This window comes from Tursiops truncatus, chromosome 14 (genome assembly GCF_011762595.2).
Source record: "Tursiops truncatus isolate mTurTru1 chromosome 14, mTurTru1.mat.Y, whole genome shotgun sequence".
NCBI lineage: Eukaryota > Metazoa > Chordata > Mammalia > Artiodactyla > Delphinidae > Tursiops > Tursiops truncatus.
Genome location: NC_047047.1, coordinates 47,902,952 through 47,925,291, shown reverse-complemented (window position 1 = coordinate 47,925,291; position 22,340 = coordinate 47,902,952). Strand labels below are relative to the sequence as shown.

The window sequence follows — 22,340 nt, the reverse complement described above, 5'->3', positions numbered from 1 at the left end:
TGCATCCCTAGAATTTGATTACTCTTCTGATTTAATTAACAAGACACTTATTAGTTAGTGTCTTGTGTCCTTAGGACCACACAGGGCAGGGCATGCAGAGTTCCCGCCCCCCCCACCCCCAATGTTCTTTCATAATTGATGCCATATCACTAATAACCTTTCCATATCTATTCAGAAAAGATTCCCGTCTTATGCTTCCCCCGCAGCCCCAACGCACAAGCATCCCCTCTCCTCTCTGCTTTATTCCTATAGCACTTGACATCCCATGTATGCTGTTTTAAGGTTTATTGTTCATCTCCCCTAACTAGAATATGAGCGTTGTACAGAAAAATCTAATTTTATTCAATGCTGTATTTCCGGTGACTAGAACATTGCCTGGTATATAGTAAGTGCTCAGCAAACATACGTTAAGTGAATAAATGGATGGATGGGTGGATGGATGGATACTTTTGTCTAGAACTAGCCTTGTCCAAAGATGTCTCAAAACCAAGGTTGCATCCACCGAGAGCACCTTTTCATCCAGTGAAACCTCCAGGCCCTAAAGAATATGCACTGAACACAATAATTCTTAAAATAAACTCTAAAATGTATATATCCCAGAACTTTTGCTTACCCACAATGAGGGGAAAAACACCTTCTAAACTGAAGTGCTTACCTACATTTAAAATTACAATGAGCTGCACTTTTCTTAGCCAGCACCATTCTTCTTAGTTTCAGAAGAATATGCCTTTGTATATATTTTCAAATCTACACCCAAGTGTTTTTCTTTTCAGTATGCACTAAAATTTGCAGTAGAAATGTACATTAGTTTAAGTGAATTGAGCAGAATGATTGGACTAGGGAAAATAAAACTAATTATTCATGTCACTAGTACTTTAAAATGCAGAGTAGTTATCAGGAACACACATAATTGTAAGTAATGCAGTTATTTTTTTAATAATGAAGCCACAGCTAAGGTTAATTAATACTTTTAATAAAAAAATAAAATTTTGTTCTTTGAAGTTACAATATGTTATTTGTTAGTTTTAGATATTTTTCATGGAAATATGTGTGCACTCTGCTTACATTTTTCAAACAAATAGTATTAATTTTTTATGAGTATCTCCAAAGCCACCAGGAAGCAATAGCAGTGTGTGACACATTCAAACACTCTTTCTTTGCTTGAATCCTAATTGGGATTCTTTTTGGAACATTCCATAGGAATCAAATGCCAATGACTTCAGTAGGAAATGAAGATACACGTCCTGACCACCTACCAATGTTTTAAATCCTCAATAGTTCCTTTTCTTGAGTAGGTTTGCTACCTCCACTCTGAAATAAGCCTAACTAGATTGTTCCAATACATTTCATTTATATTTACTGATTCTGCCCCAGTCTACAATTTAATTTCTTACTAAGAGTTGCAAACTATAGTCCCTCCAGTCGAAAACCAGAATCTCTCAAAGCCTTATTCTGTCTCCCTTCTCAAGATTTTTTTTTTTTTTGGTACGCGGGCCTCTCACTGTTGTGGCCTCTCCCGTTGCGGAGCACAGGCTCTGGACGTGCAGGCTCAGCGGCCATGGCTCACAGGCCCAGCCACCCCGCGGCATGTGGGATCTTCCCGGACCGGGGCACGAACCCGTGTCCCCTGCATCGGCAGGCGGACTCTCAACCACTGCGCCACCAGGGAAGCCCCCTTCTCAAGACTTTTGAAATGAGATGAAAAGATTTTTGAAATGAGATGAAAAGAAGATGAAAAAGGCTATGGATTCTTGAAGCCAAGTAAGGATACCAGAATCAGCTTCTGCTCTGAATGAAAGGACAGGGCTTCTCTATTTATTATTCTTATGAAGTATGATTTTCTTGCAAAGATAGATTTTATATATGCTGTAAAAGTAGAATGGAATATAATTTACAGACGAAAATGGGATGCTTTTGAGAGTCAGAAAAGGATACTATTAATAATTGCATCGGTACACCAGGTACACAAGAGGACTATACAGGCCAACTGAGATGCATGCCACACTGTGTAAAAGTCAAGGGTGAAATCTATGCTTTATTAAATAAGCATCAGAAGACCTAATTAAGGGTATCATCACTAGAGTCAGAGAAGTTTTAGAGCTGAGTACAATTCAAGAGATTCCTAAACCCACTTATTTTAGAGAGAGCGCAAGGCCAAAGTGCAGCGAGGTTAACCCACCTGTCCAAGTTACACAGAAAAGGTAGGTGGTTGTGTTGAAATTGGAAACGGGTCTCCTGATCCGCTGTGATCTTTCTGTTTTACCATACCTCCTCTAGGCAAAAGGCATTACTATGGAACCATGTTGTCTACGGTATGTAAATAACTTGTAAAATATTCTTGAAGGAAAGAACCACAATATCACAAAATGTGATACACAGCGTAGACCAAAACAAATTCCACAATCTTGATCTGAAAAGAAATAATTTCCTTTCTTTACAAACCGGCAACCAAAGGGAATGAACATTGCCCTTTGCATGTTGGCGTACTTTTACTCATTTAAGTAAATCTACAAGTACATTGTAAGACATTGGCAAATTATTCAGAAGAAGGGGGAACACTCAGCCATCAAAAATCCCAAGAAGCTCTCAGCATCCTGAAGAACTTAATACTGTGAATTATTTGCAAATATTCACTTTCTGAGATTAGCCTTATAGAAAGTTTCTCTTTTCTAGGATGAGTGGGTCTTATGGAAACATGTTGATATTAGATATCATAAGTAAAACAAATTTTTATCAACTTTATATAATCCATATAAAAAGTACTATTAATATTTTTACATTCACATTTTTTCAAGTCATTTCATAAGAAAGGTTGGTAAATGTCCTCATTATTTCATGACATAGATCATATCTTCCTAAAGTACACATCAGTCTTAAAATTGATCATCATTCAGAGAAGAAAACCTTTTTTTTTCTTTTTAAAGCATATTTACTTCTAAGTAGGAATGTAACAGGATCTTATGGGATGACATTTTGTGAATACTCTTTTATATTCTCTGACTCTGTGAAAACTGAAAATTCTCCCCTACTACTTGCCCTGCAGGCTGGCTGAACAAACCTCATCTCATCTATCTGAAATGAATCCAATTTAATTCTGCTTGACCAAAAATCTGTTTCCATAGTTCGAAAACATGCAATCACCCTAAAGTACACTGCCATTGTAGCTATTGCTGAGGAAAATACACCTTGATTGAGAAAACAGTCCAGTGTGGCTTTTGAAAAATAAAATGACCTCCCTGGTACACAATTTGGTAAGGCGGTTGAGGTTGATGAAAGTAGGCAGGTCAAAGGTTACAGTCTTAGAATTAGCATTACAAATCACTTGCATATTTAAATGTCAAGACTGACAATTCTAACAAACATTTAAATTCTACATATATCAGTAATCTCTTTGTAGCTGGAGGGCAAGATAAAAATCAACTGTGAAGTAAAGTAAATTTACAACAAATTATTCTGTTAGTCAAAAATAAATAATTTGCTTTCTTCCCTAGTAGTTTTTCCCCCATACATTCACATCTTATTACCTGTAATCACAAACATATCCTTTTAAAAGAGAATTTTTTTTTTTTGCTGTACACAGGCCTCTCACTGTTGTGGCCTCTCCCGTTGCTGAGCACAGGCTCTGGACGCGCAGGCTCAGCGGCCATGGCTCACAGGCCTAGCCACTCTGCCGCATGTGGGATCTTCCTGGACGGGGGCACGAACCCGTGTCCCCTGCATCAGCAGGCGGACTCTCAGCCACTGCGCCACCAGGGAAGCCCCAAGAGAGAAGTTTAAAAACTTTTAGTACAATTTTAAACACTGTTGTTGAATATTTGTAGTATATTAATCCAAATTATTTAATTGCTGTTATTGGTCTGTTAAAAATCTAAAGATTTTAAATATGTATTTTTTAATGAACCTAGTAATCTTTTATTTAAGTCAATACCTCCTCAAATGAACCAAGTAATTATTAATTGATCAGATCATTTACTTCCATAAACCACTGCTATCTTTAAACATGTTATAGCTTACAACAAAAGAGACTCTTTTCATTGGCAATTAATGGGCAGTGAACTGTTTTCCTTTCACATTAGTTAATATTATAAAATGCATAAATTTTTAATTTCTTCATTTCTAGGTGTTTAACTTGCAAATGAAATAGCTATTTTACAAATGTTTACTTAAAAAACAATTTCTTAATACATAGCGAGTACTAATTGATAAAAAACATAAAAGTAAGGCTGATAATTCTTTCCTTATTTTGGGATACATCTGGTTTACCTAGTAAATTAAGCGGCTGTGATTTCATTAACGATGAAACAAGACTACTAAGAAAAAAATCTGATCATTTCAAATTTTATTCACAAGAACATTTCTATTTCCGAATGTCCTCTTATGAATTATTTTACATAAAGGAAATAGTCTATCATAGCTCTGTGTTTCATTTTCCTATATCAGATTTGCCTTAATAACCTGCTTATCGTTAAATAAACCGTAAACCAATAAACACAATAACAAATCATTAGTGAAGTATTAGAAAAGAATATCAAACGGAGCTGTTGGGCATGCATAAATCTGTCTAAAGACACAAGTCTTTATCCAAGAGGCTAAGTGCAATTATTAACAATCTTATAAACCCAAACAAGACACAGAAAATCGACAAAATGATTTTACTCTAAGCACACATTCTTACTAAAATGTCTATTTCATAAGGGAGGGGCTTTTTGTTTGGTGTTCCTTAATGTATCCCCAGCGCCTAGAACAGTGTATGGCACATGTAGTGTGATCGGTAAACACATATTGATGAACACCCTGTGAGACAGCCCCTTTTACTTTGTGGCCAAATGCAAATTTTAAAAAAGGAGAGAGAAGAAAGAAAAAAGTGATGCATATAGGTGTATAATATGAAATACTACCTTTATAAATTTACAGACTTTACAACTTTTTGGTCATCTCTCTTCTTCTAGGACATTTTCTCTTTCTCTATTCTGTTCCTCCCACTCCTTCCTACTCAAAGTAAAACTCAGAATCTATTTTCTTCTTTCTCTGGTAAACATATGTTAATTAGTAGATAGGGTGCTGATCTGAACAGAATTCATCTTCTTTTACTCTCTTTCTAAATGTGACACATGATCTATTTCAAACATTTGAAATAAAAGCAATTTAAAAAATAATTGGTGTCATTCTTGCTTCTTTAGTACGTGGTTTTCTAGAAAAGTAAGAATCATATCTTTGGAAAGCTTTACATGGCACCTACTAGAGACATTCACTAACTACCAAAAACAAAACAAAAGCAAACAGTCAAGTTTGGGCCAAGAAGAACACACAATTCTGAAAGCATTAGCAACAGAATATGTACAAAGGCTATAAATGTCAACAGAGATCTAATAGAATTTCAACAGTATTCTAAAAGCCTTTATGAAATGTAAGCTCTGAGGCAGGTGTTTTTTTCTCTCTTCTTCATTGATGTAATGCCAATACTTAAGCCAGTGCCTGACACACAGTAGGCAATCAGTAAGTATACCTTGATGGAATAAATATACTTCCTACTTGTACAAGTGTGACATTTAAAAATTGTTTTTCAAAAGTTTTAGACATAAGATTGAAAAATAAGCTCATTGAAGTGAAATATGGGTGAGGGCAGTTAGCTATATAATGTATGAAATATGTTGGCCCAAGACATTTTTTTTTTTTTTTTTTTTTTTTTTGGTAGGCGGGCCTCTCACTGTTGTGGCCTCTCCCGTTGCGGAACACAGGCTCCGGATGCACAGGCTCCGGATGCACAGGCTCCAGAAGCGCAGGCTCAGCGGCCATGGCTCACGGGCCCAGCCGCTCCGCGGTATGTGGGATCTTCCCGGACCGGGGCACGAACTCGTGTCCCCTGCATCGGCAGGCGGACTCTCAACCACTGCGCCACCAGGGAAGCCCCCAAGACAGTTTTTAAGTACCATATTTTGGGTCTTTGTCCTCAGATAAACTAACAGTGTGTTTTTCCCATAAACAGTAAAATAGTAGACTTATCGTTCACGATGAGAGCCACATGCCTACCAATTCAAAATTTTCAGACTTCAAAATACAATAGAAGTGCTATAGGCAATTTCTTTTTTAAGATGTTCCAATTTGCTTTTATTTTATTTTGATGAAGTGCTGAGCTTGAACAAGGCCTTTCAGATACTTCACTATTTGACTCGTTCATTTAACTTAAACAGTGAAAGACCTGTGTAATTAGTAGACAATCCCCTCAGCTTGGGCTAGACCAAGGTTATTGAATCAAGACCATCAACTCACCACACACAAACCATCACAAAGCAGTATATATCAATAAAAGTTCACAAACCACAAACCAACAGCATATACACATTTCATCCTCAAACTGAATTCATTATATTAAGCAAGTCTTAAAAAAGCCACAATGCTTGAGATCAGAAATCATCCCATTCTAGAAAAGCCACGTATGCAGAAAAGTCCACTTTCATAATCACAGATCCAGAAAGAAGAAATGAAATCTGTGTACTCACCTGGCTAATGGGTTCTTTTGTAGGGGGCTTTCCTCTTCTGGCTGTGCTCGTAGCCAGGGTCGTGGTGGTCTCCATAATTGACGTGGACATCTCGGACTGCATGGCAGTGGCTGTCGACTCAGTGGTCATAGAGGAAGGCACTTCACCAACCAGTCTCACATTTCCCACTATGGCGATGTTGGCATCATTTTCGGCTGCCATATTCAGAACTTTCAAGCCATTGTAGTAAAGCCCAGAGAGCTGACCCTGGAAGGGCTGGCCCTGCTCTTTCCCGCCAATTATTATGGTTGCTTGGCTATTGAAGATTGTGAGCTGACGCCCTGTAAAAATAATATTACATACATGCAAAAATGTTGACTGTGAACTCTACATTCTACAAAGGATGATAAAACAGATCTTTCATGGGGTGGATAATGAGAGCAATAAACTATAAGAGAGGCATTTGACTCATAATTCATTGCTTATAAATGAGGTGTCCATGAAATGCATAATCATTGGCAAATACTTGTAAATTCTCAACTTATTATAAATGTAGTGCTTTTGCTAAAAGACCAATCAAAGATATGTATTATAAATTAATTTTTAGTGGATTCCTTTCCCCTTTTACCTCAAGACCTTATACTGTTGGTCTCTTAAGTCTGAATTGTTTAATTAAAAATGAGATATTTAATATTTCAAGTATTTGTCATTCTAAAATTACCACTGGTAGAAACTCATCTATAGCAGCTGAAATCTGATTTTAAATTTATGGTAAAAATTTCATAATTCACATAATGGCCACAGGTATCTATATGCTCTTCTTTAGAAATGTGTATTTTTTGAAGGCAATAGTCCATTGTTATTTGAATTATTCTGTTTTCCGGCAAATACACTGAAAAGAAACACATAGTTTACACTGAGCGTGTCAGAGACAAAAAAAAAATCCAAAAAGATTTTTCTGATTGGCTTTCAGCAAGTCTATTAAAACAAAACAAAATGAAAAAAAATATAGCTTCAGATGTAAAAAGCAGCTTCAGCAATGATACACAAACCGATGGAGAAATTATGGCACATTTCCATCAAACAGCAATCCTCAGCACAACAGTACCAATATCATCAAATTGAGTATCCAGTTTTAGCAGATTGCTCTCTGTTCATAAAAAGCATGCACACAACTTTAAGTTCAGTTTTAATTAGGGCTTGTTCCCAAATGCTCTTAGAAGGTTGCAAACGTTAAAGGGACTTCATTTTGACTGGCAATCCATATTGCCCACTATTTAAGATGCCTAGAGTTTAAACCAAGAGTTGCTTTTTTTGTTGTTTTTTTCAGGACCATAATGAAGATATCAGAACTACATATATTTTAGTTAATAATTTAGAGGCTGGAACATGTAATATAATCTATAAATGATTTATCATTTTGGGTTAATGCTTGCTGTGAGTACCTTCATAGATTTAGTGGATTATATTTAACAGTCCCTTTAACCTTAAGTTAACAGGGTAAGATTATTAAACAGCTGGTACGTCTAAAAATGTATAGAAATTATTATACAAGGAATGCAAATATTACTATCTACATTTTACTGTTTTAAATTTGTTTTTAATTTAGTTTTACGGAAAATTTATTTTTTATGTTTATTAGTGTTACAATGAAGTACTACTTGGTTATGTTCAAATTATTTTTTTATTTGAAGTTTTAATCAATGTTTTTTACCTTTGTCGAGTAGCCATTCATCAACTACTCGACCAAGTCGATATGGAATTCGCTGTCTAGCAATCGCCAGGCGCTCGTTATCATTGTTTCCTTTAAAGTTTAAAGAGACATTTCATTGGTTAAAATCTGTAAGGTCAAAGGTTAAAAGTTAATACTTAAAGCTTGAGCTATACAGTTGCCACATGATTTTTTTGAAATTTGGAATTTTAAAAAGTTCTACCTAGAACATTTCATGTTTCAGACTTGTCATTCATTCATTTATTTTATTTTAGCAAACAAAATTATTCCTATGTTAATTGAAAATTAGAAATCTGCATTTGAGCTAGGTTATTAAAACTTATGTTATAGACAGACCCGAACAACCAATTTAAACAGCAAATAATAGCTTTACAAAAAAATGAACATTGATCTCAGGGTTTTGTCTTTTTGATGTTTCTTATTAACTAGTTAAACATGTTCAGGTGAAACAGGTTTAAGTTTTCAAAATACATTCAATCTCTTCTTATTCCAGATTAGTAATTTATGAACACCAAACTTAATACCATCTTCGGCACACTGAAGCATCTAAAATAGGCCTAGCATACTTTATGTCCTATTCAGAAAAGAGAAATTCTTATTCATCTCATTTAAGGAAACCACAAAGTCTGAATAGTTCTTGTATATTCCACACAAATTGGTTTATCAACCACTTGGACATCACAAGGGAATACATCTTGCATCATCAAATATGTTATGATAGGAAAAGGCTTTGACAAAAGTGACTTTGAGTGTCCTTCAGTTTCATTTAAAACTCGACAGATTGAGGCGTATGACATTTGAAAAAAATTATGTGCTCAAATATTTGCTTTTTATTAAACTATTCTAAAGAAGGCATGATAACTTCAGGAACAAATACAAGCCACAACAGTGGTCCCTATTCATAGCTCTAAACTAAGTGGGAGCCTTGATTCTTTGAATAAAAAAATTATCTGATAAAAACATAGTTTAAATTGACCTTGAATAATGCTTGCAAATAGATGACTGTTTTCTTGATCTATGAAGCACTTAGGAAGAATCTAGACTGCCATCTCAGCACTCAATCGTGTATATTGCCAGAAGCTTTTCTATTCTATGAAAATTAACTAATGTGGAGTTTTGAACTAAGACATTTTGGTAATAGCTCACGTGAGGACTCAGAGGTGAAAGAAATGGTGAATGGTAGGTAGTACTGCCCACAAGAAAAGACTGGAGCATTTTACTAGGGAAGATAAAAGATACATTTTTCTCAGATTTAGAATAATTAACAAATGTTTTCTTAGGCTAGTTTTATTCATATACTATACTTACCACAATAAACCCACCATATTAGTCACACACTTTTAGAGAAAGAGAAAAGAACTATCATTTAGACCTTATCAATTTGTCCTTTGAAGTTTTATATGACTGAAAATATTTCATACATTAGTATTTAATTGAAAATGTAAATACCAAAGTGGAACCAAATATATAGTTTAATAAAAACATTGATATCTAGCTCTCTGTAGTATGAAATTATTAAAATGTTATAGTATTTTATCCTATGGGAACACATTTTTGGTATATTGATAATTTTTTTAAAAGGATAAAATAGCATGAATTCCAAGCCTATCTTTGTTTTCAAGAAGTGTGTACATTTTACGTTCTCTTTTGTGTGCCTGTATACGTATATCAATATATTTGGAAAAAGATACTAAAATTTAGTATTACTTGTCTTATGGCAGCATGATTCTTGATGAATATGTATTTTGGCTTCTATGTGATTTATGTAATGAACATGTTTATGCACATAATTTGATAAGCAAATTAAATACTTTCAAAAACACATATCCTTTGCTCTATGGACTTGTTTGTAGAGCAACACTCATACCAATTTACACTATTATACCTCTCCTGACAACTTTATAATTATGTGGCCCCTTGTGCTGTTTTTCATGCTAGAGTGTTCCCATCATCAGAAATGATCTATTTCCTCAGACACAGCCCAAATCTAGGCTGCAAATCACCTCTTGCCCAATTACTACTACAATATAATAACAGACATCTCTGCATCCTCTCCACAGCAATCCCACCCATTCTCCACAGGTCAGCCAACACCCTATCAGGCCGCTTGTCTATTATAACCCTCCCATTGCCTTCAGGATAAAATCTCGACCACCTGATGAGGCTTATGATGACTTCCGTGATCTGGTCTCTTCCCACCTCCCCTGCCCCATCTCATGGCTGTCACTGTCTTGCTCTCCTCTTTCCATCCTCATGAGAATTCTTTCAATTCTTCTAAAGCCCTCCTTTTACCTCTGGACTTTTGCACTTGTACTCTCCTCTACTTGCAAGATTTTCCTCACTCCCATCCCATCCCATCCTCACCTTTCCTTAGCCAAACATGACTCATTAATGGAGTCTTCTTGGCAGGAACACTATTTCCTCAGGAGGTCTTCCCTGATGTCCCCAAGTTAAATTAGGACACCTGAATATATGCTTTCCTGACACCTGATACATGCTCTTTTGTAACAAGCACTGACCCTGTAATTGCATATTCAATTAATATTTTCTCTCTGAACTCTGAAATTCCATGAGGTCAGGTATTATGTGTAGTGTTTATTGTTGTATTCTCAGTGTTTGCACAATATCTGTCAGAGAACCTCCTATGAAATATCTGTAGAATGAAGTAGCAAAGGAAATCTTGTTTTAAATTCTGATAGCTTCTGTGGCACCATTATCTCATCTCCACAGGCTAAAAACATTCACAGGAAAGCAAATACTTGTGCCAGAGGATAGATCACATGTAGCTAAGCCTCCCTTTGTACTTTCCAAAGGAAACATCAAATATTTCAATTATAATTTTATGTCTTTAATGATTATCACTGATTTGAACATCCGTACAATCAGTTCATTATTTTTTTTATAATAACTGCCCTGTGCCACAAAACGGATAAACATAGTTATTATTAGTAGGGAAAGTAGAGAGAAAAGTCTTAAATAATATAGCTGGAGGAAATGGAAGCCTTTTGAATGATTTTGAAAAGTACATAAAAACGCAAGAATACATGTACACCCACATGCATACAGACATACAATTTGCCCTCATACCTTTAACTGGCACTCACAGAACAATTAACATGATCGATATGGTATGATTTAAATCAACAATAGTTTCTGAAGATTCTTGAGACTCAGCTAAAAAGAGAACCTACACTGCATTCCCAATGAATAACAAAGAGGTGATCTAACAACAACAAGAAAAAAATAAGAGTGGGCAGCAGAGATAGGTATAAAAAGACACACTAATTTTTAAGACAGATACCCACACAAATGGGCTCATACAATCCCATAACCCACAGATTTCAGATGTCTTCTAGTCGAGAGTATTTTTTTAATTGAAATATTTGATTTTGAAATCCAAGGACAGACTTTATTCTTAGTTGGCATAATGGATAGGAAATCAGATGGCGCTTACTTCAGTATATGTTGACTTTATTCTCCAAATCCTTTGTTTTTCTACTAGAATATAAAACTAATGACTTTTCTTGTGACAAAATTGTATATAGGGGCTTCCCTGGTGGCGCAGTGGTTAAGAATCTGCCTGCCAATGCAGGCGACATGGGCTCGAGCCCTGGTCCGGGAAGATCCCACGTGCCACGGAGCAACTAAGCCCGGGTGCCACAACTACTGAACCTGAGCTCTAGAGTCCACAAGCCACAACTACTGAGCCTGCGTGCCACAACTACTGAAGCCCAAGTGCCTAGAGCCTGTGCTCTGCAACAAGAGGAGCCACCACAATGAGAAGCCCACACACTGCAACGAAGAGTAGCCTCTGCTCGCCACAACTAGAGAAAGTCTGCACACAGCAACGAAGACCCAACACAACCAAAAATAAATAATTAATTTTTAAAAAAATTGTATATAAGTACATTATCAACAAACAAAGGCACATCTAAATAGAGTGACAATGTCTTCCTAACAGATGATTCCCAAACCCCTCTTAGTATTGGGTACAAAATAGCTCCGATTGTTTAAGTTCACCAGGAATAAGCCCACAATTTGCCTCTACTTCATGATTTTCATTAACAAGCTGCACATGGAAAGGCATAAATGAAGTACATTATTTTAAGAAAATGCCCTAAAAGCATTTCATTCCTTTACAAATTCATGGTGATATGTTATTTATAACGTATCCAATAACTCTGCATGATTGTATTCATTTTATTTAATCCTGTCCTTACTTTGATATGCTTCTAAAATTTTACATGCAATATAGAGGACATAAAACAACCCATTTGATCGGGAAAGGTCAAAGATAAATATAATTTCTGATGACCTTTACTTTTCTTTGGAAAGTGTTGGGATCTGATACCAAGCATGCTGGGATGTAGAAACACTACATGGATTTTCTTTGGACAGTCAAATGTTGCAGGCTTATACAGATAGAAGAGGTTAAAAACAAGGCAAGTGTACCTGAAAACTGAAATCAAATGAAAGGCGAGAAACTATTTTCAACTTCAAGTATCCTAAATCAGAGGTAAGGATAAAGCAGTAATGACCCACTTGTCAAAGACCAATTCATTTTGGAATTATAAAGTGTCCAAGTAGAGTTTCAACTTTTTAAAAAGCATGCAAATCAACTACGATAATCTACTGAATACACGAATTAGGTTTATAAAGCCAGAGCTTCTCACTGAATAAAGGATAATAATTTAGTTGCATACTTCCTTTACCCCGATAAAAGTGGAATGAGGTTTTTCTTTTGATTTACTTTCTTTTTCCTCCAGTTAATTTTATGTGGGTTAAAATTGTTGTTACCTCCACTGAAAATGTCACCAGCAACATACATGTCTCTGCTGAAGTAATTTTCAAACAATAAAATGGTATGTAAAATTTGGTTTACTTTTCATTTTGAAGGATTCAGTAATTTTTTTAATTAATAAATTTTTTAAAAATTAAATATAATTGATATATAACATTATATCAGTTTCAAGATTCAGTATTTTTGACAAGAAGCAGGACCCATCTAGTAACACTACTACCAATTGATAGGTTCTAGCTCTAATTGGTGTGGCCATTTGGGTATAAGGTACTGTACATAATGGATATTTCGAACAAGGTTCCACAGGTGGAGAATAAGACGGAAAATCTGATAATTCATACTTAAAAGTGTAGCACCCTCAATTTTGATTGAATTCAGGATAGTTTTACTTGCCCACCTAACCGATAATATTTGGTCACACTACAGTATATTAATTTTTTATAAATCAGTAGACTTCAAGGAAACAAGAGTAATTTCAAAGAATCAAGGTAAGCAGCAAGGAGTAATAAAACTCAAATCCTTGAATTGGAGTTAAATTTCATGGTGGTACTCAGAAAACAAAGGGAAATAAAATTGTAATCATATTTTTATGACTATTGGTCAGTAGAGACAAGCTATATGAACTTCGCTAACACATATTTTTCTCCTCTCATTTTCACAGATCTCCCCTGATGTGTAATTTCTCTTCAGAAATAAAAGTGGCAGTTTTGATAAGACATAGTAATATACTTGGAAAACAATAAGGAAAAGCAACTTTATGAACCCAACATTTGTTCAGAATAATCTGAAAGTGAAAACAAAGATACTCGCGTCTTCTGAAGGTTTCCTGTTTCCTCTTTTTTAAGGCTAGGAAAGGAAACACAAAAGGGTTCTTAAATGCTGTACATACTTCCAGAGAAGATTAGGAGTCTGTTTTTAGACTTTTTGTTTTTAAATGAGAACATGGCATTTGGCTGTGCCTAGGCCCATACAGCAAAGTAAAAGTTTAACAAAGTTTTGCAAAATTACTCTAGTTTTAAAAGCAGCATTATCACATTATTTCCAACTACATGCTGTACGAATAGTTGTTGTACAAACCATACAATACAGTAATATCTAATTTAGCTGGCAAGGCTCCAAATAAGTAGATTTTGAACACTATTGACACTCCTCAAGGGGCAAAGTTGTGAAAAAAATATAGCTGTTTTAATGAAAATATCTGTTCTATGTATTACATGATTTGCTGTATCGTTAAGATATGTACATAACAAACATTTGGCTCCTGCCTACTTCGCCAGTTTCATCTTGAACCATTTATTTCTAACTCTTTAAATTCTAGTCACTGTGGACTTCTTTCAAATTCTACAACCAAGCTAATCCTCTTCGAAGGTGCCATTCACCGTGCTTTGCAAATTTCCTGCATTTCTGTGTACACCTCAACACTCCCACCCATCCCAACATGCACACAGACACAGACATCTGAGTCTGGCCAACTTATTTCTTCTTTTGATATTAGCTTATATGATTCTCAGGAAAGCATTTTCTGGATCCCTCCACCAAATTAACCTAGAGCCTTCCATTGTGCATCCTTGTAACACTTAGTAGCAGTAACTGTAATTGTGATGAAATGGTTTCATGTAACTGATTCTAGATTATGGGTTCCTTGCAAGTAAGGACTATGTGTGGTCCATCTGTTCACTGTTTTATATACATACCTATATATATATTTGAAAATACACAAAGTGAATTTTGCTTGGACTTCATATTGCCTTTTTTTCTTCCTTGCCCACCTCTTATCTCTGCTCTCATGCCAATCATTGATAGCCCAAGGCATGCATCCATGTCTACTCTTCCTAGACATATCTCATGTACCCAAAAGATTTCACCTTCCTTCTCTAGTTCCAACAGTCAAATCCTTTGTTTCTTTACTACAGCTTAGCTATACATTAGGAAAGCAATCTGACTCAATGAAGTTAACACATAAGCACTGTGTACTCAAAGTACTGTTTCAGGCATACATCAATACATCACATAGAGACTATTATTAAAGGGCTTAGATTTTGGCTGGGGAGTCAAAGGCCAAAATGAGGAAAGTTAAATGGAAGCTCAAGATAATAGATAACTATGCATACGTATACAATTAACCACTGCTTAAATTGTAGTTGCCACAGAAGTTCAGACAGGGCACTGAATTAGAACAGACAAAGGTGTGGCAGAACCCAAAGAATTTTACCTAGATCACAAGCAGTCTAAGTTTTATTGAAATAAAAACCAGATAAAAATGTGTTGTAATGTGGATATTAACACCCCAAAAGTTGATTATTCTCTTTAATTTCATAAAGCTCTACACGCCTACCTCTATTTTTTAAGTAAATATATTCTCTAAAAGAATATATTTTGACTCAAACTAATTGCAAATACAAATAAAAATGGTTAAAATACATATGCCATGCAAAGTGAAACTTGTAATACACACAATGTTAAAACTATTGAATAAAATACTATGCTCTTTGGTGGGGCTAATGGCAGACTCTGGGAGGGCTCACACCAAGGAGTACTTCCCAGAACTTCTGCTGCCAGTGTCCTTGTCCCCACGGTGAGCCAAGGCCACCCCCCACCTCTGTAGGAGACCCTCCAACGAAAAGCATGTGGGATCTTAGTTCCCACACCAGGTATCGAACTTGCACCCCCTTTAGTGGAAGCATGGAGTCTTAACCACTGGACTGTCAAGTTTGATGGTTCTGCTGACGATCCAGTGGGGATTCCCAAGCTGAAGAAACTGCTGGCCACTGTGGGCTGGAACTCTGGCACTCAGAAGTGAGTTGCCAACCAGAGGGCAGACAGTAGAGGCAAGAAGAACTACAATCCTGCAGCCTCTGGAATAAAAACCATATTCACAGAAAGACAGACAAGATGAAAAGGCAGAGGGCTATGTACCAGATGAAGGAACAAGATAAAACCCCAGAAAAACAACTAATGAAGTGGAGATAGGCAACCTTCCAGAAAAAGGATTCAGAATAATGATAGTGAAGATGATCCAGGACCTTGGAAAAAGAATGGAGGCAAAGATGGAGAAGATGCAAGAAATGCTTAAGAAAAACCTAGAAGAATTAAAGAACAAACAGAGATGAACAACACAATAACTGCAATGAAAACTACACGAGAAGGAATCAATAGCAGAATAGCTGAGGCAGAAGAACGGATAAGTGACCTGGAAGACAGAATGGTGGAATTCACTACTGTGGAACAGAGAGAAGAAAAAACAATGAAAAGAAATGAAGACAGCCTAAGAGACCTCTGGGACAACATTAAACACAACAACATTCGCATTATAGGGGTCTCAGAAGGAGAAGAGAGAGAGAAAGGACCAGAGAAAATATTTGAAGAGATTATAGTTAAGAACTTCCCTAACATGGGAAAGAAAATAGCCACCCACGTCAAGAAAGTGCAGAGAGTCCCGTACAATATAAACCCTAGAAGAAACACGCCGAGACACATAGTAATCAAATTGGCAAAAATTAAAGACAAAGAGAAATTATTGAAAGCAGCAAGGGAAAAATGACAAATAACATACAAGGGAACCCCCATAAGGTTAACAGCTGATTTCTCAGCAGAAGCTCTACAAGCCAGAAGGGAGTGGCATGATATACTTCAAGTGATGAAAGAGAAGAACCTACAACCAAGATTACTCTACCCAGCAAGGATCTCATTCAGAGTCGATGGAGAAATCAAAAGCTTTACAGACAAGCAGAAGCTAAGAGAATTCAGCACCACCAAACCAGCTCTACAACAAATGCTAAAGGAACTTCTCTAAGTGGGAAACACAAGAGAAGAAAAGGACCTACAAAAACAAACCCAGGGGCTTCCCTGGTGGCACAGATGGTTGAGAGTCCGCCTGCCGATGCAGGGGACACGGGTTTGGCCCCGGTCCGGGAAGATCCCGCATGCCGCGGAGTGGCTGGGCCTGTGAGCCATGGCCGCTGAGCCTGCACGTCTGGAGCCTGTGCTCCGCAACGGGAGAGGCCACAGCAGTGAGAGGCCCGCGTACCGCAAAAAAAAAAAACAAAAAAAAACACCCCAAAACAATTAAGAAAATGGTCATAGGAAAATACATATTAATAAGTACCTTAAACGTGAATGGACGAAATGCTCCAACCAAAAGACACAGGCTTGCTGAATGGATACAAAAACAAAACTCATATATATTGCTGTCTACAAGAGACCCACTTCAGACCTAGGGACACATACAGATTGAAAGTGAGGGGATGGAAAAAGATATCCCATGCAAATGGAAATCAAAAGAAAGCTGGAGTAGCAATACTCATATCAGATAAAATAGACTTTAAAATAAAGAATGTTACAACAGACAAGGAAGGCAAGTACATAATGATCAAGGGATCAATCCAAGAAGGTATAACAATTCTAAATATATATGCACCCAATATAGGAGCAACTCAATACATAAGGCAACTGCTAACAGCTATAAAAGAGGAAATCGACAGTAACAAAATAATATTGGGGGGCTTTAACACCTCAGTTACACTAATGGACAGATCATCCAAAATGAAAATAAATACGGAGACAGAGGCTTTAAATGACATAATAGACCAGATAGATTTCATTGATATTTACAGGAAATTCCACCCCAAACAGCAGATTACACTTACTTCTCAAAGGTGCATGGAACATTCCCCAGGATAGATCACATCTTGGGTCACAAATCAAGCCTCAGTAAATTTAAGAAAATTGAAATCATACCAAGCATCTTTTATGACCAGAATGCCATGAGATTAGAAATCAATTACAGGGAAAAAAACGTAAAAAACACAAACACATTGAGGCTAAACAATACGTTACTAAATAACCAGGAGATCACTGAAGAAATCAAAGAGGAAATCAAAAAATACCTAGAGAAAAATGACAATAAAAACACGACGATCCAAAACCTATGGGATGCAGCAAAAGCAGTTCTACGAGGGAAGTTTATAGCTATGCAAGCCTACCTCAAGAAACAAGAAAAATCTCAAATAAACAATCTAACTTTACACCTAGAGGAACTAGAGAAAGAAGAACAAACAAAACCCAAAATTAGCAGAAGGAAAGAAATCATAAAGATCAGAGAAGAAATAAATGAAATAGAAACAAAGAAAACAATAGCAAAGATCAATAAAATTACAAGCTGATTCTTTGAGAAGATAAACAAAATTGATAAACCATTAGACAGACTCATCAAGAAAAGGAGGAAGAGGACTCAAATCCCTAAATTTAGAAATAAAAAAGGAGTAATTACAACAGACACCGCAGAAATACAAAACATCCTTTGAGACTACTACAATCAACTGTGTGCCAATAAATGGACAACCTGGAAGAAATGGACAAATTCTTAGAAAGGTATAACCTTCCAAGACTGAACCAGGAAGAAATAGAAAATATGAACAGACCATTCAAAAGTAATGAAATTGAAACTGTGATTAAAAATCTTCCAACAAACAAAAGTCCAGGACCAGATGGCTTCACAGGTGAATTCTATCAAACATTTAGAGAAGAGCTAACACCCATCCTCCTCAAACTCTTCCAAAAAATTGCAGAGGAAGGAACACTCCCAAACTCATTCTATGAGGCTATCATCACCTTGATACCAAAACCAGACAAAGATACTACAAAAAAAATAAATAAAATTACCGACCAATATCACTGATGAATATAGATGCAAAAATCCTCAACAAACTACTAGCAAACAGAATCCAACAACACATTAAAACGATCATACACAATGATCAAGTGGGATTTATCCCAGGGAGGCAAGGATTCTTCAATATAAGCAAATCAAACAATGTGATACACCATATTAACAAACTGAAGAATAAAATCCATATGACCATCTTAGTAGATGCAGAAAAAAGTTCTGACAAAATTCAACACCCATTTATGATAAAAACTCTCCAGAAAGTGGGCTTAGAGGGAACCTACCTCAACATAATAAAGGCCATATACGACAACCCCACAGCAAACATCATTCTCAATGGTGAAAAACTGAAAGCATTTCCTCTAAGATAAGGAACAAGACAAGGATGTCTACTCTCACCACTGCTATTCAACATAGTTTTGTAAGTCCTAGCCATGGCAATCAGAGAAGAAAAAGAAATAAAAGGAATACAAATTGGAAAAGAAGAAGTAAAACTGTCACTGTTTGCAGATGACATGAGACTATACATAGAGAATCCAAAAAATGCCACCAGAAAACTACTAGAGCTAATCAATGAATTTGGTAAAGTTGCAGGATACAAAATTAATGCACAGAAATCTCTTGCATTCCTATACACTAATGATGAAACATCTGAAAGAGAAATTAAGGAAACACTCATATTTACCATTGCAACAAAAAGAATAAAATACCTAGGAATAAACCTACCTAGGGAGACAAAAGACCCGTATGCAGAAAACAATAAGACACTGATGAAAGAGATTAAAGATGATGCCAACAGATGGAGAGATATACCGTGTTCTTGGATTGGAAGAATCAATATTGTGAAAATGACTATGCTACCCAAAGCAAGCTACAGATTCAATGCAATCCCTATCAAATTACCAATGGCATTTTTTACAGAAGTAGAATAAAAAAAACTTAAAATTTGTATGGAAACACAAAAAATCCTGAAGCCAAAGCAGTCTTGAGGGAAAAAAACGGAGCTGGAGGAATCAGACTCCCTGACTTCAGACTATACTACAAAGCTACAGTAATCAAGACAATATGGTACTGGCACAAAAACAGAAATATAGATCAATGGAACAAGATAGAAAGCCCAGAGATAAACCCACGCACCTATGGTCAACTAATCTATGACAAAGGAGGCAAGGATATACAATGGAGAAAAGACAGTGTCTTCAACAAGTGGTGCTGGGAAAACTGGACAGCTACATGTAAAAGAATGAAATTAGAACACTCCCTAACACCAAGCACAAAAATAAACTCAAAATGGATTTGAGACCTTAATGTAAGACCGGACACTATAAAACTGTTAGAGGAAAACATAGGAAGAACACTCTTTGACATAAATCACAGCAAGATCTTTTTTGATCCACCTCCTAGAGTAATGGAAATAAAAACAAAAATAAACAAATGGGACCTAATGAAACTTCAAAGCTTTTGCACAGCAAAGGAAACCATAAACAAGACGAAAAGACAACCCTCAGAATGGGAGAAAATATTTGCAAACGAATCAACGGACAAAGGATTAATCTCCAAAATATATAAACCGCTCATGCAGCTCAATACTAAAGAAACAAACAACCCAATCCAAAAATAGGCAGAAGACCTAAATAGCCATTTCTCCAAAGAAGACATACAGGTGGCCAAGAAGCACATGAAAAGCTGCTCAACATCACTAATCATTAGAGAAATGCAAATCAAAACTACAATGAGGTATCACCTCACACCAATTAGAATGGGCATCATTCTACAAATCTACAAACAACAAATGCTGGAGAGGGTGTGGAAAAAAGGGAACCCTCTTGCACTGTTGGTGGGAATGTAAATTGATACAGCTACTATGGAGAACAGTATGGAGGTTCCTTAAAAAACTAAAAATAGAATTACAATATGACCCAGCAATCCCACTACTGGGCATATACCCAGAGAAAACCATAATTCCAAAAGACACATGCACCCCAACGTTCACTGCAGCACTATTTACAATAGCCAGGTCATGGAAGCAACCTAAATGCCCAACGACAGACGAATAGATAAAGAAGTTGTGGTACATATATACAATGGAATATTACTCAGCCATAAAAAGGAACAACATTGATTCTTTTGTTGAGATGTGGATGGATCTAGAGACTGTCATACAGAGTGAAGTAATTCAGAAAGATAAAAACAAATATCGTGTATTAACACATGTATGTGGAACCTAGAAAAATGGTACACATGAACCGGTTTACAGGGCAGAAGTTGAGACACAGATATAGAGAACAAATGTATGGACACCAAGGGGGTAATGCCGCGGGGTGTGGGGTTTGTGGTGGGATGAATTGGGTGATTGGGATTGACACGTATACGCTGATGTGTATAAAATTGATGACTAATAAGAACCTGCTGTATAAAAAAATAAATAAAATACAAAAATTATTTAAAAAATACTATGCTCGTTGGCAAGAATTTGAGGGCAATATGCTATAATGAAAATATTTGTGTTAGGATGGAGGGATCATGAGTGATCTTTTTCAAATTTTAATTTAATATTATTGATACTGTATTTATAGGTATTCCAATTTTGCTCCCACCATTTCTTAAACAAAAAAGAAGCATTTTCTACAAATTAAATGTAGTGCCTTAATTCAATGTTATAGCAAGAGAGGGTGGCACACCCAAGTGCCCTGTCAGTCAGCCCACTTATACAGCTAGAAAGAGGACTCAAGTAGGGTAATGCTATATTCGTGACTTATGCTTCAGAAGCCACTCCAGCTCCTTCTGTGAAACAGCAGGCCTTTGTATCGAGTTAAACAATATCTTCATATGAGACTGCTGTGATGCTGGGCATGGAAAGCCACGTCTACTGCAGAGTTCAACAGTGCTTTGGGGAAGAAATTAGAAGCTAAGTGCATTTCTAACTGGCTTAAGAAATTTCTCCCTTCATGTCCCTCTGTTATGTGGAACTACATTAAGAGATCTAGTGTGCCTTTATACAAAGATTTCTAAGAGCATGTGCTCCTAGTAGCTACTTACATTCAAAAATTTTATTTTGGATATTGTTCCATCAGAAGAATTAGAAATAAAGGTAATCTTGTGAACTTTGGATGTCATTGCCTGTAGGTAATATTAACAGGTTCTTCCCTAAGCCTTCTAGGCTGTTGGGTTCCTAATGCAAAAAACACTGAAGTATCATATCAAAAACCAGCAGCGAGAAATGAAAAGCAACAGGGACAAGCAGATAAGAAAATACAGAACGTACTCTGATAAATTAGAGGTCATATTCTGTTATCACGCATATTAAAGAGTTCTTTTGTGGTAGCCGTGTAGCATTTAACACAGAAGAATGGTTTAACAGCTACAAAAACAGACAGGGCCACTGATGGATACCACTCAGTTGTGAGACTAAGAAAAATGAAATGCAAGAACAGACCCACAGTACCTTACAAATGGCATTTTGCCATTTTCCCAGATATGAGAATCTTAAGCCCTTTCTAAATCAACATTTAGGCTTATTCTCCACAATAGGAACTCATATATATTCTAAGACTTCTTTTCCCAGTTCTTGATTTCTGAAAGTCAGAGAAATATGTGGTACAGCTGGATTTTCTACCTCCTCATACCAACTTTGACTTTTAGTGTATTCCTCTTAATATTTAG

At 36.2% G+C, this 22,340-nt stretch overlaps 1 protein-coding gene across 1 annotated transcript in view; it reads right to left on the bottom strand.

Annotated features, from left to right (window-relative positions):
- NRXN1 (neurexin 1) overlaps positions 1–22,340 on the bottom strand; it is a 689,266-nt gene that overhangs the window by 134,522 nt on the left and 532,404 nt on the right. Inside the window, exons 13-14 of the mRNA XM_073791370.1 lie at positions 8,194–8,283; positions 6,501–6,820 (exon numbers count right to left, since the gene is read on the bottom strand). Coding sequence (XP_073647471.1) covers positions 6,501–6,820; positions 8,194–8,283 — 410 coding nt within the window. The remainder of the gene's footprint in view (positions 1–6,500; positions 6,821–8,193; positions 8,284–22,340) is intronic.